General features: G+C 65.0%; 3 protein-coding genes across 3 annotated transcripts; 2 read left to right on the top strand and 1 right to left on the bottom strand.

Annotated features, from left to right (window-relative positions):
- The first annotated feature begins 1,118 nt into the window (after positions 1-1,118).
- On the top strand, positions 1,119-7,432 carry RBBP8NL (RBBP8 N-terminal like). Its single transcript, XM_036244642.1, has 13 exons — positions 1,119-1,215; positions 2,129-2,171; positions 2,732-2,827; positions 3,193-3,305; positions 3,691-3,763; positions 4,205-4,358; positions 4,469-4,546; positions 4,758-4,915; positions 5,354-6,068; positions 6,268-6,391; positions 6,834-6,904; positions 6,987-7,122; positions 7,320-7,432. The coding sequence occupies exons 1-13, from the start codon at positions 1,155-1,157 to the stop codon at positions 7,430-7,432; spliced, it is 1,935 nt and encodes a 644-aa protein (XP_036100535.1). The 5' UTR covers positions 1,119-1,154.
- Positions 7,433-10,902: 3,470 nt separating this feature from the next.
- CABLES2 (Cdk5 and Abl enzyme substrate 2) lies at positions 10,903-20,933 on the top strand. Its single transcript, XM_036245528.1, has 10 exons — positions 10,903-11,285; positions 13,547-13,618; positions 13,734-13,826; positions 14,950-15,027; positions 15,824-15,932; positions 16,305-16,470; positions 16,888-16,991; positions 17,335-17,441; positions 18,250-18,454; positions 18,806-20,933. Exons 1-10 carry the CDS (start codon positions 10,903-10,905, stop codon positions 18,944-18,946), a joined length of 1,458 nt encoding a protein of 485 aa, XP_036101421.1. The 3' UTR covers positions 18,947-20,933.
- A 51-nt stretch (positions 20,934-20,984) lies between these two features.
- Positions 20,985-22,200, bottom strand: RPS21 (ribosomal protein S21). Its single transcript, XM_036245529.1, has 6 exons — positions 22,133-22,200; positions 21,812-21,874; positions 21,673-21,736; positions 21,501-21,572; positions 21,122-21,177; positions 20,985-21,045 (listed from the first exon to the last, which is right to left on the bottom strand). Exons 2-6 carry the CDS (start codon positions 21,859-21,861, stop codon positions 21,036-21,038), a joined length of 252 nt encoding a protein of 83 aa, XP_036101422.1. The 5' UTR covers positions 21,862-21,874; positions 22,133-22,200; the 3' UTR covers positions 20,985-21,035.
- Positions 22,201-24,005: the final 1,805 nt, after the last annotated feature.

Here is a 24,005-nt window from a genome sequence, read left to right on the forward strand (position 1 = left end):
TGGGGGCGGGCAGAGGCAGGGAGGCAGATGCAGTGGCCCGGGTGATGCACTGCGGTCCCATGGTAGTGGTCCCATGGTGACCGGGACCCAGCGGGCATGGCTGAGGAGGCAAAGGTGAGGTTCTGGGCATAAGTAGAAGTCCAGCCAACAGTTGTTGAGGGGTCAGTGTGGGGTGCCAGGAGAGGATTCCAGAGTTACAGGAGTTTGGCCATCTGTTTGTGGGGTCCAGTGCTCCCCCCAGGGCTCCTCAGGCTGAGGACCAGAAGGGGCTACCTCCCCCTGGCCTGGAGGTGAGCCCCAGAAGGGAAGAGGGTGGGTTGTGAGACGCAGGGCACCCGGGCTGGCAGCAGACCCCACCCCTTCAGTGGTGATGCAGGAGGCTTGGCCCAGCCTCAGTAACTGTGGATCTGGGGTCAAAATGAGCTTCTGCAACTACTCAGACCTGAGGTGGGCACAGGGGTCGCTGGGCCTCAGCACCCCGACACACACACCGTGCAGCCCGTTGCCCGGACAGAGCAGTGCCGGGCTGAGTGAGCGGGAGCCCCTGCAGGGGTCAGAGCCTCGGAGACCCTGGGTGTCCCCGACACTGGCGGTGCCCCAACCCCTCATGGAAGGACCGAAAGAGAGGCTTCCCCAGAAGGGATCCGCATGTTGCAGCTGGCTGATGGGTTCACGGGACATGAGATGGACACCCCAAGCACCTGCAGCCAGGCCCAGCCAAGGCTCCTGACCTGGGGCCAAGCTGCAACCCTGGGGTGAGGGGGCGGGGAGGAGTTCTGCTTTGTGGTGAGGCTGGGATTGGGTAGTGGAGATTCCGAGAACAGGCCTCGTCCCTCCTGTCCCCTCCAAGGTCCCCCACAGGACGCACGCTGAGAGCAGGGCAATGTGGACGAGCCCACGGGGCCCTCGGTGTGGACAGGACCCAGTGGGGGTGGTGCAGGGTGGCCCAAGACAAGACCCTCCGCCAACACCTGCTGGGCCAGCGTCTCCCCTCTCCTGGCCCAGAACAACACCTGCAGCCCGCAGGCCCCTCCCAAGCCCACAAGCCCTTCAGCTCACTCCCTGCTCCACAGGCTGGAAACGGAGGGGCAGTAGGGCCGAGGGGCCACCCTGCACCCCGAGCACAGAGGGCCTGGGCCAGGGCTGCGGGGGCCATGGAGAGCTTCATGGAGTCCCTGAACAGGCTGAAGGACATTCACGAGAAGGAGGTCCTGGGTGAGTGTTATGGGGGCAGCAGGTGGGGGTGGGGCTGGTCTCCAAGGTGGCCCTGACCTGGACGCACAGTCTAAGGGCCCAGGCCAGGCCAGGCCGCTCCCGCCTACCACCTCCAAACCTAGGACCTCACCTTCCAGGCCCAGACGGTAGCACTGACCCAGAGCCCAGAGGCCAGGTGCCCAGCCTCAGACCAGCACCCCAGGTGTGCCCACAGGTGCTCTCCCAAAGGGCCAGCCCATGTCAGCGTGCAAACAAAAGGCCAGGCTGGCTGCAGAGAGCCAAGAACCTCCCTCGCCCAGGGCGGGGGTCTCGGCATCCTCTAAGAACAGAGCTCGTGTGTCCGGAGGCCCATCGGGGTGTCCAGGGCATGGATCTGAAACCCTCTATTTACCTTTAGGACACCAGGCTGAGCTCCGCCCCACCCACAATGTCCCTCCACTCCCTGTGCGCCAGAGCTCGGGACAGACCCCCCGAGACTAGCCAGTACACAGCACCGACACACCACCCTGAGGGCCCAGAGAGCATGGTCACCTCCCCAGAAACCTAGAGTCAGGGTCTGCTTGGGCTAATGAGCCCAGGCCTAACCACAAAAAGGTGGCATGCAGGAGTCTGGTGGGGTCTCCCTCAAGAGCCCATTTTATTTAATACTAGCTGCACCCCAAAAAAAAAGCCCCTCCCAGGGCCTGGCCAGGTGTTCCTTACTCCCAGCTTTGAGGTCCCAGCCAACCTCCAGACAGATGCCCGAGCCAGAGACCTCAGACCAGGGGTCCTGAGCAGTCCCAAGACTGGGAATTAGTGAGGGGACCCGGGCAGGGGTGGGGGTGTGGAGAGGGACAGGAGGTGCCCTGGGCTCTGCTGCAGGGGGTGGCCACACGGTCGGACCTGACCCTCCACCCCGTCCTCAACCCTCCAGGTCTGCAGAATAAGCTTCTGGAGCTGAACTCGGAGCGGTGCCGGTGAGTCCAACGCCTGGCCCCGTGGGGTTGGGTATAAGGGACAGCAGCCCACCAGACGCTCACTCAGCCTCCACATTCCAGGGTGCTACCCCTTGATGGACGGGGGGGAAGTGAGGCTCAGTGTGGGCAGGAGGGAGGGAGTCACTGGCCCACATCATGTCTCTAGTAACTGGTGAGCCAAGGCTGGAAACTCCAAGACCACCCCATGAACAGGGACCCTCCATGGGGCTGGGCCAGCCACGGCCACTTAAGGTGTCTGCAGGATCAATAATTATCAACAGGAACATACGTCGTGGGACAGGGAGACCTGAAGGAAGGGGCTCCCCTGTCCCCAATGGGGCTGAGGTCCGATGACCACAGTGGCATATGGACAGACGCAGTCACCAAGGCGGCCCAGCGTGCTCATGTGGGGCTGGATTAAGCATGGCTCACACGAGGTCCCCATTCACGAGGAAGTCCCCTCAGTGGACCCAGCACAGGACAGTGGGAGAGGCGGGCCAGGGGCCACATGGACTCCCCAGGGCAGAGCAGAAACCTCACCTTGGTCTGTCCCCCTGCAGGGACGCCCAGAGGGTGGAGGAGCTCTGTGCCAAGAACCACCAGCTCAGGGCACAGCAGAAGGCTCTGAAGGACAATGTCCGGGTGCTAGAGAACAGGTGAGCCCTGGGGAACAGGTGAGCCCTGGGGAACAGGTGAGCCTTGGGGAACGGCCGCCTGCTGGTCATGCTCACACTGCATGGGGGCGGGGCAAGGGAGAAGGGAAGAAGACCAGGGGTACGTGGGGATGAGTTTGGGAAGGTCTGGGGGTAAACTAAACCAGAAGCTTTGCCCCGCCCCCCCCCCTTCAGGACTTCTCAGAGCCTTAAGTAAACTGCATTTCCAAGGTTCCTTCCCAAACTCAGTGGGTAGGGAGTGGGGCAGGGCTCCCACAGTTTGGGAAAGGCTGGGGCACGTCCTGGGAGGCCCCGTTCCTCCGTGGGCCTCCGTCTCCCTCCTCAGAGCGGCCTCCCTGCCCCCCCAGACTGCGGGCCGGCCTGTGCGACCGCTGCACCGTCACCCAGGAGCTGGCCAGGAAGAGGCAGCAAGAGTTCGAGAGCACCTTCGTCCAGAACCTGCAGCACCTCTTCGTCCTCAGTGAGCCCTCCCTGCTGTCCCCCACGGGGCTTGCAACCCTTCTGTCAGGGGGCACCCCACACCCCAATTTACAGACAAATGATCCAAAGCCCCCAGCTGGCCCCGGCATCCCCGGGCTGGGGCATCCCGGCCCTCTTGAGGCTTCAGCTCCCTCCTCCCCGCGATGAGGAGACCTCCTTCTCCTTGGGGGACCTCCCCCTGGGAGGAGGGTCCCCTCCACTTTGCACAGCCTCAAGGCTGGCGCTGTTGGCTCGGCCACATCGAGCCACCCCTCAGCTGGCCAGCATGCATGGAGCACCTGCTATATACCAGACTTGCCCGGGGCTCTGAGGACCTCCCTGCCCCACCTCCCCGCCCCATCCTCACTCACCAGTGTCTTTTGCAGCCAACGAGATGAGCCGGCTGCAGGAGGAGAATGAGGCCTTGAGGGAGGAGATGACCCGACTTCGCGGCCCGGGGTGAGGGGCAGCGCAGGGGCCTGAACACCGATGCCTCACACCCTGCTCCCAGCAGGCACCGGGCACGCGCCCAGGGCCGGGGCATGGGGCTCAGGACCCCGCGGGGCCGGCCTAGCAGACCCCGACCTCAGAGTAACCAGCACAGGCACCTTGTAAACGACAGGAGCCAGTGGGCCCCTGGGAACAGGGCTGGGGCCCCGGCACCCACAGCCGCTCTGACACTTGGGGCTTCACCAGGGACGCTGGTATTTGGAGGAGCAATGAGACCTGCTCAGCCCTGCAGTGTGAGCCTGGGGGTAGCAGCATCTCAGGCGGTGTCAAGGGAGCTCTTTCCGGGCCACCGGGGTCCCCTGGCAGTGGTGGCTTGGCCCCCAGGAGGGCACCATGGCCTTTCTGATTGTCTCTGGGGGGCAGTGCCCTCCCTCTCCCCTCGGGAGACAGGCCCAAGCCCCAGCGCAGGGAGGGCGCCTCGGACCCCACCTCACCCCCACTGCTCACCTCCCCGGGCGCCCGCAAGGCCATCACCGAGAAGCTGCCGGGAGGCCACGAGGAGGCGGAGGACCATCCCCCAGGTGCGGGTCCGCAGGGAGAAGGGGTGAAGGCAGCAGCGGCCTGGAGACCGGGCATCACAGAACCCAGGAGCCCCTGGGCAGGGGCTGAGCTGCCTCCCAACCTGTCCTGTCCACTGCTTTCCCTCCTGCAGAGAAGCTGGGGTACAGGATGTCTCCAGTGGCCAAACTCTCCCCAGGGGCCAACCTACCTGAGCCACGAGCCCCCGACATGGTGAGGGCAAGGGTCCCCGAAGTCACCCCCCTCCAGCCCCAGGCCCACACGCAGCGTGTCTGCCCTCTAGGTCAGACAGGGACCACTGAGCTCCATGTGACATGGGTGGAGGCCGGGCTCAGAGCGGGTGGGTGACCTGCTACAGGTCACGCTGGGAGCAAGGGCACTGGGCAGCAGCCGGCCACTCGGCTGACCACTGCCCCCTGTGCAGAGTCCCCAGCGCATCTCCAACCAGCTGCACGGGACGATCGCCGTGGTGCGGCCGGGGGCCCGGGCCTGCTCCGTGGACCGGGGTTCCACCAACGGGACGCCCCCTGCCAGGAGCAGCCCCCCCAGCCCTCCTTACCAGCACAGTCTCCCCCTGGACAGGTGAGGTCCTGCCCACAGCCTCTCCCAGGCGTGGCCTCAGCTGAGCACCTGTCTCCACATCTTGAGAAGTAGCCAGTAGCCCAGGAGCCCCTCTGTGACCCCTCCAGGAGCCCCTGCCCTTCCGAGGCTTTGCTCTCCTGGGCACCCTGCCCATCACAAAGTTCCCACGGGGACATCTGAAAAGCAGGGTGGGGCAGGGATGTGGGGGAGGAGGTGGTGGCACTCCAGTAGCTGCTGCCCAGAGTGGGAGGGGCCTCAGAGCCCCAGGCTCCGCTGGCCAGGTCACGTGGCCTGGCCTCCAGCACCCGGGCCAGGAACCCACCCTCGCCCCTACCCGCCCTGGGCCCTAGGCAGCTCTCCTCGCCTCTCTGGGCCCCCGGTCCACACCTGTGAGATGGGGGTTATCGTGGATCGGCCACTGGGCTCCTCCCCCCCCAGCTTCCTGCGGGCCTCCCAGCCCTCCACCGTGACCTTCGAGTCCCTGAAGCATTCCCTGCAGGCCGACCACCTCTGTCTCCTGAACCGCCACCTGTCGCTGCACCTTCGGAGCCCCCACAGCAGCCCCCGGGCCCCCGCCACAGGCTCTGGGGGCCCCCAGCCTCAGGCCCTGAAGGCCGGAGAGGCAGAGGCCTGGGAAGAGCCCTCCAGACTACTAGGCCTGCCGGGCACCCTGGTGGACATGCGGGACCCCAGGCTGGAGGGGGCACTGAGCCTGCTCCTGGCCCAGCAGCTGCGGGCACGGGGACCGGCTGGCAATGCCAGGCTGAGGGGGCCCCTCAAGCCAGGGGAGACGCTGCCCTCCCCTCCAGTCGGCTCTGACTCTGAGGGGCCAGAAGGTGAGGCGGCCCGGTCAGCCCTGCCCAGGAGGTGGCCCCCACAGCCCACCGGCCCAGGCAGCCCCAGCGGGAAGGAGACCACGGCCACACAGGACCATGTTCCAGACAAGCCCCTGGACCTCTCAGAGTGGGGCCGGGGCCGGGACGCCCCCAAGCCCGTGGGCCGGCCAGGGTCGCTCAGCCCCCACACCACCCCCACGCCCAGTCCTGAGCGCCCCCAGGGAACAGAGCCACTTGCAAAGTCAGGACCTTGGGGACGAAGGAAAAGCACCCAGGGGAGCGGAGCGCCTGAGCCGGAAGAGCCCCCCACTCCCGCGGTGAGGCCCAGCCTGTTCTTGCCCCCGCCCATCCCCCACGCCCCCCCCCCCCCCAGGCAGCGGCTGGTTCTCAGGCTGCCTGACTCAGGAGCCGCACAGCCTCCAGCGCAGCCCCAGCCAGGGTCCCTCTGGCTGTGCCCAAGCTTGGGCTGGGCAAGACGGTCTCAAGTGAACTCAAGCCAGTTACCTGCTTCCCCAGGACCCCCCACACCTTCTCCCAGGGCCCCAGCCGAGCCCCCCACCTCTAAGGATGGAAGATGAGTCCAGAGACAGGCCAAAACCGTCCCCCCGCCCACAGAGGCCTGATGCGGACGGCCACCCAGGTAAGGGTGAGCGCCAGGTCATGAGAAGCCAGCACGCGGGGCCACAGGAGGGCAGGGAGGTGCGGCGGTCACTGTCGGCTGGGGGTACCTGTCTCAGGGCCCAGCTCAGCCCCCTGGATCTGCTGGGCTCACCCCTGGGGTCTCCCTTAGGCAGAACTAGAAAGGCATTGGGGGTCAGGGCAGGTATGTCTCTGACCACAGGCAGTGAAGGGAAGGGTCCTAGCAATTAGGGTCTGGGGGCAGGAAGTGGGCTCCCCAAGCCAGGGGACACTCCCGCTGGAGACGTGGGGCCTGGGGTCAACTCCAGGGCAGGTCACTCGGCCTCAGTTTCCTCATCTGCAGAGTTCTTGCCGCTCACCCTCGTGTGGCAGGCCAGAGAGAGCCCTGCTTCCACTGGGCTCCCGGCCCCCAGCCTGCCTGACCCACGCCCCTCGTCCCGCAGAGCTCAGTCACCCCGAGGCGCAGTGGCCGCTGCCAGACAAGCCGGACGTGCCAGATGCCTCGGACAGTGAGGTGGGTCCCAGGTGGGGCCCCCCTGGGCTGCCCCAGGCTCCGAGGAGGGTCCTGGCCCTGACCACACCCCCACACCACTCAGGTGGGCCTGAGCCCTGAGGTGGGGGCCGCTCCAAGCACCCCGGGGGAGGGGCCCAGGTGTTTCTGCACCGAGGAGCCCGCGCAGGGCCTGCCGCAGAAGAGGAAGCTGGCCTCGTCCTCTGACCTGTGGGACAAAGGTATGTGGCCAGGGCGGGGCGGGGCGGGGAGTCGCTGCAGCCCCACACCCCCACCCCACCTTTCTGTCCACCTGGGGAATGACACCCTCACACTGACTGGAACCCAGACCAGAAACCAGCCCTCCCAGAGCAGGCCCCTTGGGAGGAGGACCAGAGCGACCTGGGGGATTGCTGACCCACTTCCTCCTCACGGTCAGCTCCAGCCAGCCCCTCCCACCTGGGGGACGGGGACTCCTGGACCTTCTGGGCCACCTTCGAAGGGGAGCAGACGGAGCAGCCCTGGGGCGTGGGGTGTGTTTGCTCCCGCTAGGGAAGTGGGGGCCGCCCACATGTTTGCCGAGGGTAGCGCCTGTGGGCCGGGCTCCTTCCAACAGGGCAGCGGGAGCAGGTGGGCGCCCCACCAGAGGGTATCAGGACACCCCACTTCCTGTTCTGGCCACAAAGGCAGCTCCGGCCAGGTGCCCGAGAGAGCCTTTGAACGCCTGAGCTAATAATGCGTGCGGCCCTGGTGTTTGTCCAAGCAGGTCTCCCCTAGGCAGGCCGGACGGTGGCCGCCACAATGCGCCATTGTTGCCGAGAAGGTGACCGAGGCCTGTGTTTGCTCGGGCGGCCACGGAGGAGGCCAGCACAGCTGTGCGATTTCCAGGCGCTTCCCAGCCTGTGGCCGGCACCGCTCTGCGCCAGGCAGGGCGCACACAGCGCAGCACCAGGGGCAGTGCCCTTGTAGCCTGTGCCCATGGAGAGGTGCCAGCATCACCCAGTCATCACTGCCTCTGGGCCTCACGCCCCTGGCCAGTGATGGATCTCACTTTCTCACAGGTGGGGAAACTGGGGTGCAGAGAGGCAAGGGACTTGCCCAAGGTCACAGAGCTGGTACATGGCATCAGGATTCCAACCTGGTTCTGACCCAGGTCTGAATCTTCCTCTGCATCAGAGGCGGGCCAGGACCCAGCACACTGACAGGTCCCCCTTGCCAGGGTCCCAGGGGACTGACATCGCCCCCTGTGGCCCAGCTGAAGGCAGGCCCGTGGAGGCCCCCACAGTGTCTCAGGTTTCAGAACGCGCTTGCCCATCAGCAGGGGTTATCCAAAATACGCTGGGCTCTCTGCAGCAAGGGAGGCGCCAGGCCAGGCCAGCCCCAGGGTCACACACCTGGGGACAGGGGCTGCTTTTCGACCAACCTCCAGTCAGGACAAGTCACCTCTGCCGGTGTGGGCTCTCCAGTGCCCATGCCCAGAGACTGCCCTCAAGGCCCTGGGGAGAGCCCAGTGTCATTTCAAGGGAGGACACAGCAGGCCACTGCCGCGCACCCCAGCCTGACCTCAGTCCACTTCCCACAGCCTCCAAGAAGCCGTCCTGAGGGGGAAGGAACCTCAGGGGTGCCCCTGATGGCAGCTGAAGGGCCCGGGAGCCCAAGACCCTGAAGACAACAGCCCCTCATCCAGCAACAGCAGCTGGGAGGAGACCTATCGTGCTGTGCCCAGGGTTCCCCGGCCAGCCCACCCGAGGCCAGGACAGCCCACACCACCAGCCCAGCCCAGCTCAGGGGGGAAGGAGACTGGGTCTTGACCACGTCCAGAGGGTCTGGGAAGGCCAGGAGGAAATCTATAGCCGGTCTTTCGAATCCCTCCTTCTCCACCACTCTTGAGAATGACTGGCTGGACCTGCCACCCCATGTTCTCCCCAGGGGTTGGAAAGCGCAGGAGTTAGGGATCCTCAGCCCAGCCCCGCCCCTGCAGGACACAGTCAGCGCCCGCCCACCCCCTTGACCCATCCCAGCCTCCACTGGCATCCCGGACTCTAAGGGCCCTGCGCGCCTGCCTCCCTTTTCCGGACACGCCCGGCGCTGCAAGCGGCGGTCTTGGGCGCCCCCTTGTGGAACCCCGCAAACAGGCGCTGGGCGTTGAGGGCCTAGGCAGGCCAAGGACACAGTGGCACTGTTCCAAGAGAGGGTCCCCAGGACGCTGGGAGAAGAAAGGTGCAAAGAAGGGTGGCAAGTGTGGCCAGCGGGGTCGGGGTCAGCCAGGTTGACATCTGCCTGGGCAGGTGACTCAAGAGGCTTTTTTTTTAATGCCTCCAGGGTCAGGAAGGTCATTCCCTTACCAGAGGGCAGAATCAACACTAGCAAAGCGAAACGGGGACAGGGCGCCCTCTGGGGGTGGCCGGGGAACAGAAGAAAAATGTACACAGGCCCCCTACACAGCAGCTCCTCACTGACACCCCGAGTCCCCCGCCCCACATCTGCCACTGACTAGGCAGCCCTCGGCATGACCACAGGGTAGCCCACCCAGTGTTCCACCCTCAACACTCAGGATATTCTGCCCCCTCAGCCATTGCCACTTCAAGTGGGCGTGCCTCACCCACATGCACCGGGTCAGGATTTAGGAAGCTCCAAAGGGCAATTTCCCTGCCCGTGAAATTTGAGAACTGCCCCTTCCAGGACGAAGGCAGGACACAGGGACAATGACTGGGCTGGGTGAGGCCTGGGACAAAATAGGGGTGCAAGCCTAACGGGGGCACTGCTCCCCACCTTGCTCTGAGCAGTCAGAGAGAAGTCTAGGAGTGTGCGTGTGTGCATGTGTGCATGTGGAATCTCCCAGCTGTTGGAGGTGGCTTTGATGTTCCCGAAATCAAATAAAACAGAACCTGTGTGCTTCGTTCACATCTGACTTGCAGCCTCGCTGGTGAAGCCTCATGGGCACTTTGGAAGGGCAGGGGGGAAGGGAAGAGGGCAGACTGGGCACGGGGACAGCCTGCCTGTGCTGGCGAATGAAGGTCACTAGGAAGGGACGTGCCCAGGTGAACGGTGAGCAAGGGGCCCTGACGATGATGACGATGATGGCGCTGACTTCATACCCCTCGCAACCAGAAACGCGCCCACCGTTTCCCTGATGCAGGTCGGTGCCGCCTCCTCCCCTGGGGCGATGGGCAGCCCCGCAGAAGCACTCACCAAGCTGTATAACCAAACAGCAAATGCCCGGCTCCAGCCCTGGGCAGGCCAGTGCTGGCAACGTCCCCTGCGGGGCCAGCTTCCTCCTGAAAATACCTGCAGCTGGAATCACTGTCCTCACTCAGAGGATAAGTAAGCCACAGAGGAAAGTCGGGGCTCCACCTCAGCAAGACGCCCCGGGCTCTGGAGTCAGGGGAACCCCCCTGGGTACAGAGAACACTGAGACCCAGGTCACTTGGCGGCGGCGGGAAGAGCAGGGCTGTTCCAACCTGCCCCTTCCCCACTCAGACCCTCTGTCTCTTCTTCAATCAGTGAGGGAGGTCCGGTGGCACCGCCGGCCCTGAGGCTCCTCGAAGGGACAAAGAGATGGCCGTCTGCAAAGTGCAGGGCGTCCCCGGCGGCAGGTGGCCCAGCTTCAGACCCGGAACCGGCACGCACCCGGAGGGGAAGTGCGCTGGAGCCTGAAGACGCAGGCTCGACGGAGACCGACTACAGACGCCGCAGCCCAGCAAGAGCCCAGCTTCCGAGGCGAGAACTCGAACCCAGGCCCCGTCGCCACTAGGCTCCGGGCCAGGCCCTGCGGGAACGCGGACGAGCGGGCGCGCGGCTCCCCGCCCCTAGGGCGTCTGCAAGCTTCCTCTAAGACCCAGGGGAGCCGCCCCCGAGCCCCCCGCGGCTCGCCCACGGCGCCGCGCCGGCCAATAGGCGGGCGCGACGGCGGCTCATTTGCATGAAGGCGCGCCGCGGCCAATGGGCGGCGAGCGCGGGCGCGCGGCGCGCGCGCGCGGGCGGCGGCGGCGGCGGCGGCGGCCCGCGAGCTCAGTCGGAGGATGGCCGCGGCGGCGGCGGGAGGAGCCCCGGGCCCGGCCCCAGGCCCCGGCCCCGGCCCCACCGCCAGGGCCCCGCCGCAGGCGCTGCGGAGACGCGGGGACTCGCGGCGCCGCCAGGCCGCGCTCTTCTTCCTCAACAACATCTCCCTGGACGGGCGGCCCCCGAGCCTGGGCCCGGTCGGCGAGAACTGCCCGCCGCCGCCGCCGCCGCCCGCCGAGACCCGCGAGCCGCCCGCGCCGCCGCCGCCGCCCCCGGGGCCCCCGGGGCCCGAGCCCGCGCCCCCCGCCCCGCCCGGAAGCGCGGGCAGAGCCGCGGCGCCCCAGGGCCTGCTCAGCCCCGCGCCCGCGCCCGCCGGCCTCGGCCTGGACGCGCAGCGCCAGAGGTGAGCGGGGCGCGCGGGGCGGGGCGGGCCGCTGACCTGTGACCCGGGGCGCTCAGCCGGCGCGGGCGGGCCCCCTGCACGGACGTGGGGCCCTGCCCTCCCATCACGCCAGGCTCAGGGGCGCGTCAGCCCCGGACTTGGGGAGCAGGAGGTGGCCTGACCCCCGTGAGCCCCAGATGCGGGGTTGGGGTGTCCTGGGCCCCTGGGCCAAGGCGTCAGGTCTGGGGCTCTGTCCGCTCCTTAGACTGGGAGTTGGGGTTCCCATAGGGCGTCGTGCCAGCCCCCGAGTACAGGGTCATGGTGCCCTCAACCTTGTCAGCACCCTGAACGTGAGTTCCGGGGCTCCCTCAGCCCTCATCAGCCCCCAGACACCCCGCCCAGCCCACAACCATCAGCTCCTGGACGCGGACTCCCCAGCACCCCTCGCTGTCCCGAGTGCTGGGGACCCCGGCCTCCAGGATGGGGGTGCCCATTCCTCCCCGCGCTCCCCAGGTCTGCTGAGGGGTGGCCAGCTACTGCGCTAGACTTGTTCAGGAGTGGAGAGAACCAGGCCCCCTCCCCAGAGTGTGTGTCGGGGCTTGACCGGCCCTGGGAACAGACGGGGCGGAATCCTGGCTGCACCATCGGGGGCTCTGTGGCCTGGAGCAGGTGGCATGGCCTCTCTGAGCCTCTGCTTCTGCGTGAAGTGCACTTGCATTGAGCACCCCTGCGGAGGGGCTGCTGTGAGGCCAGGCGAGTGTCCAGGGCTCAGCGAGGTGGCAGTGGCCAGGGCCAGGTGAGCGGAGACCCCGGCTGCAGCCAGGGGGTGCCAGCTCGGTCCACAGTGCGGCTTGTCTCACAGTCTGGAGCAGCTTTTTCTGCTCAGTGAGTGAGTCATCGGGGCCTCTGTTTTACTCTTCAGGTTTCTAACCCTGATTGTTTTATTTCAACACTTAATACACACGAGAGAGGCAGGTTCTGGGCTGCTGGCTGGGTCAGAACCGGCTCCCCCGGCCCCTCTGCATGGTCTCCTCTCTGGGTGAGGGTTAGGGCACTGGACAGCTGGCAGCTCCCAGGGTCTCCCCTGCAGTCTGAGAGGTCACTAGTCAAGTTAGGGTGTGGGCAGGACCACAGTCCCTTCAGGGGTCCAGGGTTATCGGGGGTACCTGTCAGGTGACCGATATAGAAGAGTGGTCGCTTCAGTGAGGGCCGCCCGTTCTCAGACGGTCTGATCCCTCTTCCTGGACCCCTCACCCGGTCTGGGTGGTCCTCAGACCTCGGCAGGAGCCATTCCTTGGCTGGCTGGTCTTCAGCTGAAAGTGAAGGAAGTTCATCAGACGCTACAAACAATGTCTAGTGAGGAGCGGTTCCTCCCCGGCTGTGAGCACATTTAGGGAAGGAGCCCCGAGAAACAGCGCGGGAACTGCCTGGACTCTAGCTCACCCGGCGGTTGCTCAGGGCACAAAGCAGGCAGAATCTGGGGTGCAGAGCTGTGTGCGGGGGAAGGGAGGTGATCCCACTTCTGTATCTCGACTCCCTACCTGTAAACTGAGGGTAGCAACGCTGCCCACCTGAGGACTGAGTTTGTCTGCGAAACCCAAGGAAGGGAGGGGAAAAGAGACCCACTGGAACAGGTCTCCAGTGTGGTGACCCGGCCGCGCCGCCCCCTGCGGTGACCCAGAGCTAATGGAGGAGCAGGCTGGGCCGAGGCCGTGCGGCTGGGGCTACTGCTCGTGCTGCAGGCCGGCCTCCCGGGGCCCGGGCATCGCTGAGCTGAGCAGGGCATCACTGAGCACCTCCGTGGAGACTGCTGCTGGCCCGGGCTCTGCAAATGAGGTCCCGGGCGTGCGGGAGCCATCGGGCACCACCTGGGAAATTACCTGAGGAAATGAGTCTGAGAAAGCCCCGCGGGGCGGCTCTGTGGGCCTCTGGGCCCAGCCCTGTGGGGCAGATCACAGACACCTCTCCAGGGATGGTCCCTTCTCCACCAGCTGGCTTCCTTTCCTGCACAGATCCTGACCTCCCGCTCTAGCGGGGCATCCTCGGGGCAGGGCCTGCCTGTCACCCTCCACAGCCCCACCCGGGGCCCCAGGACGCTGGGTGTCTGCCCAACAGGCTCCTCCTGCTGCCCCTGAGCAGGCAGCACACCCGCCTACAGAGGCCCCGATACACTCCTCCTAGTGCCCCCACCCTGGCCTGCACCAGGCGGCCTGGCCCCTAGCCTGGTTCCCCCTGCATGCCTCCTGAGCTGTATTCTGAGCCCTGCGGCATCTCCTTTACAGAAGGCGGATCGCCTCCCAGCGCTGCTCCCTCGAGTTTCTGGAGGACACGGTGGGATGCCCCTCGGTTCAGAGGTAAAGGTCCTGTCTGCCGCCCGCTAGAGCTCTAAGGCCCTGCGTACTCCGCCGCCTCGTCCTGGGGCCAGAGGGTCCTGGAGGGACTAGTGACCTGTTTGTTTTTCACCTGCAGAACCAAGCACATACCTGGGTCCCCCAGACATAAGGGCCTGAAGAAGACTCATTTCATCAAGAACATGCGGCAGTACGACACCAAGAACAGCAGGTATCCCCGCACAGGGCACCCACTGCGTCCTCCCTTGAACCTGAGGGGTTGCAGTCCCGCCCTGGACCCACAGCTCACCCATGTCCCTTTCCGAGTGGGCTGGCCTCCCTCCTAATTAACCAAGTACCGGTCCATGGCCAGCCCACTGCCTCTCCTCCCCAGAACCTCGGGACACGGGACCGGTGGAAGGGACGTGGGAGCAGGTGGCATGGTGGGATGGGCCCAGGACAGGGCAGGTTTGACCACAACCCACACCCGGCTGCCCAGACTTGCAGTGGCAGCAGGTGCAGCCCTGGAGGCTCGGTGTCTGCAGACGCTGGGTGAGGGCCACTCCTGTCGCTGTGCCTCAGCCCACCCGGCCAGTCCCGAGGCGTCTGAGCTCCTCACCCTCACCCCAAGGGACCCCACACTGTTTCCCCTCCCACTGGAGGCCACACTGCCAGGCATCCACCCTTCCCAGCGGTGGCCGTAGGTTGGACAGTCCTGGATCCCGCAGCATGACGGGCAGGAGCGAGTGCTGAGGAACAGGTGCTACCGGCCTTGAGAGCCAAGCTGGCCTCGGTGGGCACTCAGTGCCCAGCTGTCCCGCCAGAAAAGGAGGGCGTCTCACTATTGTCTTCCCTGCGAGAGGCCCGCCGGGCAGACTGTCCCACTGGGGACGGCTGTTCTGCTGCGAGCACCCATGTGGGGCACCTCGAGGGTGACTGGCTTGGGACCGCCGAGGGGGGCTCCCTGAACCAACGGCCCTCTGGGCACCCACTGGCTTGGGACCGCCGAGGGGGGCTCCCTGAACCAACGGCCCGCTGGGCGCCCACTGGCTTGGGACCGCCGAGGGGGGCTCCCTGAACCAACGGCCCTCTGGGCACCCACCTCTGTCTCCTGTGTCCACCGCCTGACCATGTGAACTAGGGTTGGCCTTTACCCTGCTGCATGGGGCCAGGAGAGACCCTTCCAGTGTGGCCAGTTAATGTGGAGGACCCGTGACATTAGCTACTGGGCTTCGGCCTGAGAGTCCCCTGGACACCTGGGGCAGTTCCCGTCACCAGGCCTCGGCAGGAAGCTCTTCCCAGCAGGGAGTGCTCCCCAGGAAACCCGCCACCGTCTGACACACACCTCCCCGCAGGATTGTGCTGATCTGCGCCAAGCGGTCCTTGTGTGCGGCCTTCTCGGTCCTGCCCTATGGAGAAGGCCTGCGGGTCAGGTGAGTGGCCCGGCCCGGGGCCCAGGGTGGGCTGACCGCACTCGGCAGCTTCACAAGGCGGTCAGTGCAGAGATCAGCTCCCTCCGGATCTTCTCAGGGGCTCTGCCCGTTTCCTGGTTCTCTGCGAGGGGGGTGTCGGCACCTTACTTCTGTGTGAGCTGCCCACGTCAGAGCTGGGGCGTTCCTCCTCGTGGGGACCTGCCACGCAGCCTGGTGAGCAGCCCAGACCACTGTCCTACGCGCAGCCGCGAAGAAGGCGCCGGCCCTCAGGGTGGGGGGCGCCTGCGACCTGGCTTAAGCACAGTCGTGGGGAAACCTGCCCGTGACTGCAGGGCGGGGCACACACCCCCGGAGAGCCGGCTTGGCTGCGGCCACCTCGCTCCCAGCTGGCGTTTTAACAGGAAGCAACTGGGTCCAGGGAAGGAGCGAGACTGGGCAGTTCTTACAACTGGCGCCTTCACTGCGCCGGGGACACGCGTGCCGCGGCCCTTCCCGTGGGGCAGCCCGGCACGTGCCCTCGCGTCCGGGTGGCGTCGAGGGTGCAGAGGGCGCAGCCTGTGATGTGAGCGCTGCTGCCCTGCCCCTGGAGGGGCAGAGGAGGCCAGCAGCTCTCCTGTGCTGTGTTTTTGTTTTTTTTTTATTTTATTTTTGTTACAGATGTTTCTCCTTTTTTACCCCATTGGCACCCTCCTCCCCATCCCCGCACCCCGCTCCCAACTTTGCTGTCCGTGTCCGTTGGTTATGTGTGCATGCATGTAAGTTCATCTCCCCCCCACCCCTGTGCCGTCCGCTGCAGTGACCTGAGGGTGGACAGCCAGAAGCAGAGGCACCCGTCTGGCGGCGTGTCCGCTTCTTCCGAGATGGTCTTTGAGTTGGAAGGTGTGGAGCTGGGAGCAGATGGAAAGGCAAGAGGCGATGCCAGCACACGGGGCGGGGCGGGCACGCTTGGCGCCCACGCTTACGGAGAGGACGAGCACGTGAGGTGGCGTGTCCCTGTCACCTCAAATGCAGGGGCAGAGGGAGCGAGCCACACGGCCCTGAGAGGGAGGGGCCCTGGCACGGGCGGTGGGAGTTCAAGGGCATCAGAGGCAGGGAGACGTTCCTGGGCTACGACCCAGACAAGGCTGGCGGGGTGACGTTCGGGAACGTTCTTGTCACTGAGAACACCGACGTCAGGTGAGCAGCGTCCAGCCCACCTGCCTGGGCTGCGGAGGGCGCGTTTGTGCGGGACTCCGGAAGCAGCAAGGAGGGCGGACCTGATGCGCTCACCTCTCCAGGTCGTGTCCTACGCCAAGTTCCTGTACCCTACCAACGCCCTGGTCGCACAAAAGACAGACGGCCATGGCCCGCCGCCCCAGCCCCGGCCCAGTGTCCCCCGGGCTCTGCCAGCGTCCAGATACAAGCCTGCTGCTGCCAAGTCGGCGCCCACCAGCTCGGAGCTAGGTACCCTGACGGGTGTGCGGGCTCGGGCGAGGTCCCTGCCAGCCAGGCCAGTGGCCCCTTGTAGAAGCAGAAGAATGAGTCACATTTGAGCCCACAGCCCTCAGTCCAGACAGAGGTGGGCTTGGGGTGTGTAGTCAGGGTGCAGCTTTTCAGGACAGACGGGCTCTCGGTGGAGAAGACCCCCAGCCGGCAGTGGAGAGAAGCTGTGTCCACAGAGGGCACTGGGGCAGAGCAGGGTCGGTCCTGATCGGGATGCCCTTCCCTTCCACCCACGCCTGGGCCCCCCCCGGGCCCCGGGAGCGTTGTCTCGTTCCTGGGTGACAGCTGCAGCCTCGGGGTTGCTGAGGCTTGGGTTGCTGAAAACCGGGGGCCAGAGCTCAGGGCTCATGGTGGGTCACTGCTGCCTTCTTCCTGCAGGGAGTGACGCAGGGGACCCCCTGGAGTACAACCCCAACCTGCTGGATGACCCGCAGTGGCCCTGTGGCAAGCACAAGCGGGTCCTCATCTTCGCGTCCTACATGGTACACTGCACTGTGCCCTCGGGCACTCGGGCGGGCTGTGGGCAAGCTGGCCCAGCACTGGGAAGCCCAGCACCACCAGGGCAGGGCCGACACGCTCCACCCGAGACTCTGGCAGCACTGCGGGGAGAGGGTGCAGCAGGCCAGAGAGCAGTGCTGGCCACACAGCCCAGGGTCACCCTTGCCCTCGGCCCACAGGCTCCACGGCCAGGTCCCTGCTGTGCACCCTCAGCTCCCCTACCCTCTGTCCGAGGCGTGTTCCAGGCCTGGAGCCGCTCCGAGGGCTCGGTGCATCCGTGAAATCCTCACAGCAGCCCGGTCCCACCTGCCGCCCTCTGTGTTGCAGACCACAGTGATCGAGTACGTGAAGCCCTCCGACCTCAAGAAGGACATGAATGAGACATTCCGGGAGAAGTTCCCACATGTCAGACTAACACTCAGCAAAATCAGGAGGTAGGGAGGGCACAGACCACCCAGGGACACCCCCTCACCACTTCTAGTGTGTGTCGTCCTGTGAGGTCCTGTTGGCCTCTCCTCCCATTTCCCATGGATTCCTGCACCTGACAGGCCCAGATGCCCCTCCTGTCCTCTGATCAGGCCACTGGGACACACACACACGGATGGACACACGCATGCACATGCCTCTGCCAGTCAGGCTGCCTCCTTGCTCCTGCAGCTGCCCACACCCGCTGGTGCCCACATACTCCTGAGCCCACATGCTCCACGAGTTGGCTGCACCTCTTGGGTAGGCAGGAACTTGTGGGCCAAGGCAGCTACCCCACGGCCCACAGAGAGCAGGTACTGGAGCTGCTGGCCAAGGAAGGACTCCAGGTCACTCCAGGGGTCTCGCCCTGCTGAATCCCACTAACACCCCAGCCCCGCAGCTGCAGGTTCCTGGAGTGGACCAGATGCCCCCCAGTCCACCCTCACCTCAGCTCCTGTGCAGTTGTGGTTTCCCGCCTGCACAGTCCCAGTGTCCCCTTGCTGCCACAGGGGACGGGACTCTGTCCTCTGTGGTGGCCCCTAGAGGATGGTCAGTGCAGGCCTCCCCGTACAGTTGGGGGGTGCTGTGGTACCCAGCCAAGGGGCGAGTGGAGCCCAAGACCAGCATGCTGCTTGCCCACCAAGCTGAGGGCCCTGGTGCTGGGCTGCACCCTCCTGGAAGGAACAGAGCTGTTCTAACGGCCCCAAGGCATGTCCCTGTGTCCTGGAGAGGGGGGCGCCCCCCCCAAGAGCGCCTGACTTGCGTTTAAACCCGCAGTTTGAAACGCGAGATGCGGAACCTCTCTGAGGAGTGCAACCTGGAGCCGGTGACCGTGTCCATGGCCTACGTGTACTTCGAGAAGCTTGTCCTGCAAGGCAAGCTCAACAAGCAGAACCGCAAGCTGTGCGCCGGCGCCTGCGTGCTGCTCGCCGCCAAGATCAGCAGCGACCTCCGCAAGAGCGAGGTGAAGCAGCTCATCGATGTGAGTGCGCTCCCAGCCCCGCCCCGCCTCCTGGCCCCGCCCCTTCCAGACCCGCCCACCACTTCCCCTCCGGTGTCACCCCAGCCAGCACTTTTAAGACTGGGCACCACCCCTGGGGAGGGTGGTCATTGCCCACTAGTGAACCTGGAGTGGGACCCCCGCCCACTCCCAAACCTGCTGACTTAGGGACCAGAGCAGGGGACCCTGCTTAACCCTTCCCTCTTTGCCCTGGCCAGTCTGGCTCAGTGGTTGGAGCGTCAGCCTGTGGACTAGAGTTCCGGGTTCGGTTCCTGCTAGGGGCACGTACAAAAAAAAAAAAAAACCACAATCCTTCCCTCTTCTTCAACGCAGAAGTTAGAAGAAAGGTTCCGGTTCAACAGACGGGATCTGATTGGGTTCGAGTTCACCGTGCTCGTGGCCCTGGAGCTTGCTCTCTACCTTCCCGAGAACCAGGTGTCACCTCATTACCGACGCCTCACACAGCAGTTCTAGTCGGGGACCCCACCCAGACAGCCCGTGCCCACGCCACTCGGCACACCCCCGTCGGGGGGCTGCCCCCTAGGCAGTGAAGTGCACCCCTGCGGGGAGGCGCTGGCCAGCCCTCACACGCTTGCTTCCTGGGCCGTGGCTTCCGTTCCAAAGAGCACTGCACCACCACGGCTCCCGAGCGCTCTCATTCTTGCGCCAACAGGACGTGGGATCTGCTTGTTCTCGCGGGCCTGAGACTGGCCTGGCACCGGACCTTGATGCACCACGGCATCTGCTCTTGTTCGTGTTGCCTCGCCTTCCACGTACCACGTACCAGCCGCCACCACATGGTGTCACAGCAGAGATCTGGGTTCCCACGTGTTGCTGAGAGTCAAAGTCAGCGCACTGTAGCATTAATCACGACTGTTTCTAGTTTCTTGATGTGGAAACCACTGTGGAGCACACCCCACCCCACGGCCTGGCTCCGCCCAGCCCTGCTGTCCACTCACCCACCAGAGCCAGCAAGAGCAGTTTTACTCTTGGGCCTCTCTTCTCCTGAGCATCGTGTCACTGTGAAGTCCTGAGACCCGAGTGTCGCACACCCCACAGGCCTCAGCGATCACAGCTGTCCCATGCAGGGACTGCCCTTCACCTCACAGGAAAACCCCGCTGGCCCAGGGCACTCCGGACCTCTGGACAACTGCATTGCTGGCCTTTGGCTCTTGATCTTACTAAGCAATATCGTGACAGGAAAACAACCTATTTATTGTCATCTGAGATTCTGTCCTGTAGGTCTTTTAAGGGAACACAAACTGGTTAAATGAGGTGTGCTGAAGTTGACTTGAAAGCACACTTGATCCTCAAGCTGGGAGACTGACCACTCAGCCCTGCACCCCTCGTACTGTCTCCCCAAGAGGGGCTATCAAGGCCAACTGGCCGGTGCATCACCACACTGAGCAGACCCTGGCTGCTGGCGCGTGTCACTCCCGTGCAGGCCCCCGTTCAGCTTTTCCAGGTCTGTCATCCGTGCACGAATTGTGTCCAGTTCTGCTGCTTGCTGCCCTACCAAACACACTGTAAGAACCAATGACAGCTGGTCTGGAAAATGGCCACGTTGCTTCCCTAGTGTACTACAAACTCATCACTGGAGGGGCTCTGGGTCGGCCCCACCCCGCATTCTCTCCATGTGGACTGGTGTTTGCAGAAAGGCCAGTCCCGCTCATCACAGCACCCAACCACCAGCAACTCAGCCCAGACCCCAGCAGAGGGGCAGGCCAGTCACAGCCCACTGCTGTCTGCAGGCCTGGCTGCTCCTCCCACACTCCTTCAGGCTAATGGAGGCTGCAGGACGGAGGGCCAAGCCGCACTGCATCCTTAACTCACTGCGGTGTCTCCCTCTCCAAGATGGCCCCCAAACCCAGCGAGCGTACAAGGTGGATCAGAGGGTGTATGTAGCTGCTAGGCCCCGGCAATTTCTGGAAAGCAACCTGTCCGACCACCATACATCTCAAAGACACTTGTTACAAGCACTGTAAGGGACTTTTAAATTATGTCCTGGTTTACAACTTAGCCTCGAGGGACCTATCTCCTTGGGAATTTCTGTACAGATGTTAGAACAGCATATAAGTATGGTAATTTAAATTTGCACATTTATGTCCTAAGATTTAGTCGTTTATCAGTCTTGTCTGTAACCTTCCCGGCGGTGTCCTTAGCAGTGCTGAGAGCTGCCACTGTGTGGCACTCAAGAATCCCCGCAGCAAAACCAGTGTTAAGCCAAACCTCAGCCTGAGCCCCATCCTCTGGAACAAGCCGACACCTGAGGGTCCAGGCCCAGTGCCCAGCAGCTGTGCACCTGAAATGTGTGTTAAGCAACTACCTGACCTCAGTGCCGAGTTGTGTCACAGACGTTTGTATTTGTGCTTTACAGTAAAATTTGGTTTTGCAGCATGTTTCATAGGTCATCTCCTTTCAGCCGGCTGGTCCCTCCTCGTCAACCTTGCACAGCAAAACATCAGCCCTGAACCCGAGCCCAGGGGAGCACACACAGAATGGACCAACAGGGGGGTTTCCACTATTTATTTATGACAAATTTCATATCTGTGATGCTCTCCGCTCAGAAGTTCCTAAACAAAAGGAAGACCGACATTAAAGCCTAGTCCACAGAGAACCCCCGCCCCTGCCCAGCGCAAGCCCTCTTACTTTGAGACAATGCCATCAGCCTTGGCCAGTCGGAGAATGGAGTCATCCGACTCCCCCTGAGAAAAAGCACAATGAGGCTCTGGTCCCTGCGGCCCCAGGCTGGCAGGTCTACTGGGGACCACCCAGCCCTAGCGTAGGCCCTCTCCGGTGTCGTGGTGATGCCTCCCCGGAAAGGGGGAGGCCTTGGGGATGGGGATGAGGGGCTGTGATCACTGGGAAGCACCAAGATAAAGGGCGGACCCTTTGAGCACCGTTTCCACCCCAACCCCCCAGGACCGGGCAGACAACCGACGCAATCCAATCCCGGGGCCGAAACCTATCCGGCCGACAGACGGCCTCAAGCCCGAGAAACAATCGAACAGCAGGCCCGGTCACTCACCATCCTGCGAATAGCCCCGCAGATAGCATAGGTTTTAAACTGGCCGTTGAACCTGCCTGTCACCTTGTCAACCTATCGACGGAGGAGGAGGTCACCGACGGGCTCGGGGCGCCGCCCGAACGCGCTCCCCGCTGCGGGGCCCCCACCGCCCAGCCCCGCGCCGCCGGCTCACCTCGGCCACGTTCATCTGGATGGACGCGTGGTCCTTGGCGCCGATGATGCGGTTGCTGGCGGAGCTGCGGGGAGAGCGCGGTGAGCGGGGGCGGGGGGGCGGGGGACGGACTCGGGACGCGGACGCGGGCGGCGCTCACCATTTCCGCGGCACGTACAGGTCCACGAACTCGCCGGCGTCGTTCTGCATGGCTAGGCCGCGCCTGCGAGACCCCGCGCGGCGCCGTGAGGACGAGGACGCGCCCGGGCCCCCACCCCGACCGCGCGCGCCCGGGCCCCCACCCCGACCCCGCGCGCGGCCCCACCCCGACCCCGCGCGCCCGGGCCCCCACCCCGACCCCGCGCGCCCGGGCCCCCACCCCGACCCCGCGCGCCCGGGCCCCCACCCCGACCCCGCGCGCGGCCCCACCCCGACCCCGCGCGCCCGGCCCCGCGGAGCCGGCACCGACCACGCGGCCTACCTGCTGCCACCACGAGCGCGTCCGCGAAAAGAAAGCCCGACGTCCCCCGGCAGCGCTATGGGCGGGCGGGGCGGGGCCTCGGCCAGTGCTTCCGGGTCCCGGCGCGCCGCGGCGAGTCTGCGCAGAGCCTGGCCGGCCGCCCGGGCGCACTTCCGCTTCCGGTGGGCGGGGCCAGGCGCGTCCGCTGCGAGTGGGTGGGTGGGCGCAGCCCGGCTGGCGGGGCGCCTGCGGTTCCTCCTGCGGGCCGGGGTCCCTGCCGCCCCCGTCGGGCAGGCGAGCCCCGCGCGCCGCCGTCCCGGCTCCCACGGTGCCCTGGGCACCGCCACGACCTCCATCACCATCACCATCACCCTCACCATCATCACCATCACCATCACCCTCATTACTGTGCTGTGGCCCCAGGTCACACGGGCAGACGGGGGTCCTGGGCTGTTCGCTACAGAAGCCGCACTAGAACCACCCCAGGCCCGGGCAGGGCCCCACTGAGGCTGCCTAGGGGGGTGGCAGTGGCCCCTGCGCATCCTCGGCCCCACCTGCGGGCTCCCCTCAGACAGGGCGGAGGCTCTGGGGGGGGGGGCCCGCACACCTCCAGGGGAGGCCCCCCTCCTCCCAGACCCGCTGCTGCTGGGCCAGCAGGGCCGGGCCAGCCCGAAGCGCATTGTGTGTGGGAGAACAGCTCCGAACGGGGAGACTTCCTTCCAGGCCTGGGCGCGCGCCAGGGTGAGCGGTGGGTCAGGGCCGCCGGACAAGCTTCCACCGCGTCTGGACAGGATCGGCCACTGGCCCTCCGGCCTGCCCTGCTTTCTGTTGGGAGGGGGGCTGGCTCTTGACAGTCCCACCCCAGAGGGTCCCCTGGGGAGTGGGAGGATGAGGTGAGCCCCCCATGGGGCAGGTCCTGGGCTGCTCTGTGCTTTTATCCTCACCCGAGGACATTTTTCCATTTTTTGTTCAGACAGCGGAGGGAGAGAGAGAGAAACATCGACATGAAAGGGACACATCGAGTGGCTGCCACCCACACAACCAACCAGGGCCAAACCAACCGAGGCACGTGCCCTTAGCGGGAACCGAACCCGGGTCTCTCAGGACCGCAGGCCGACGCTCTAACCGCTGAACCAAACCAGCCAGGGCCCATCCTCTGTTCTGAGACAGGTTCCCATTCAGTCACGAGCCCTCCGGTGGGTGAGGCTCAGGGACAGGTGAGTCAGGCCTGCGGGGAGCCTGGGGCCCTCTGCAGCATTACTCACAGGCCGTCGGAGCCCCAGGGAGCCGGGCCAGCATTCTGTGCGCTCTTACTGTCGTTCAAATACTTTACTTTGTCATTTTATTTTCTACTTTTTCTTATTGCACGTTGTTGGGTTTTATTCACTGAGACACGACCTACACATACGTAATAAAGAGCACAAACCCTAGGTTTCCCACCCCCTGTTTTGACACCCGCGTCCACCCGACGGGCAGGGCTCACCACTGACTTCGCCAGCATTGGGTCAGGCTGGGGCGGGCTCATCCCCTTCCCCACTCAGCTCCAGGAGGCTCCCACGGACCCTTCCCAAGATAAAGGTGAAGGTGCCTCAGTCCACCTGGATGGCCAGCAGCAGAGACCCCTGCCTGGGCCACCCCCAGCGGAGAGACACTGTGAGATGGGAAGCGTCCGAGATGCCCCATCTTCTGACCCCTCTCGTGGCCAGAGGACTGAGCCCAGTGACAGGAAAGGAGGCACTTCCGTCCCAGGAGCACACGGTGTGTCCAGCTGGCTTGTCCCGCAGACACTCCGAGGGCTCGCCTTACTGGCCAGAGGCCAAGACGGTCCAGCCAAACCGTGCCGAGCTCCGGGTCCAGGGGAGACGGTTGCAGAGAACAGGCAGACTGAGCCTGT

The sequence above is a fragment of the Molossus molossus genome, unplaced genomic scaffold, assembly GCF_014108415.1.
Source record: "Molossus molossus isolate mMolMol1 unplaced genomic scaffold, mMolMol1.p scaffold_m16_p_6, whole genome shotgun sequence".
NCBI classification, from domain to species: Eukaryota; Metazoa; Chordata; class Mammalia; order Chiroptera; family Molossidae; genus Molossus; species Molossus molossus.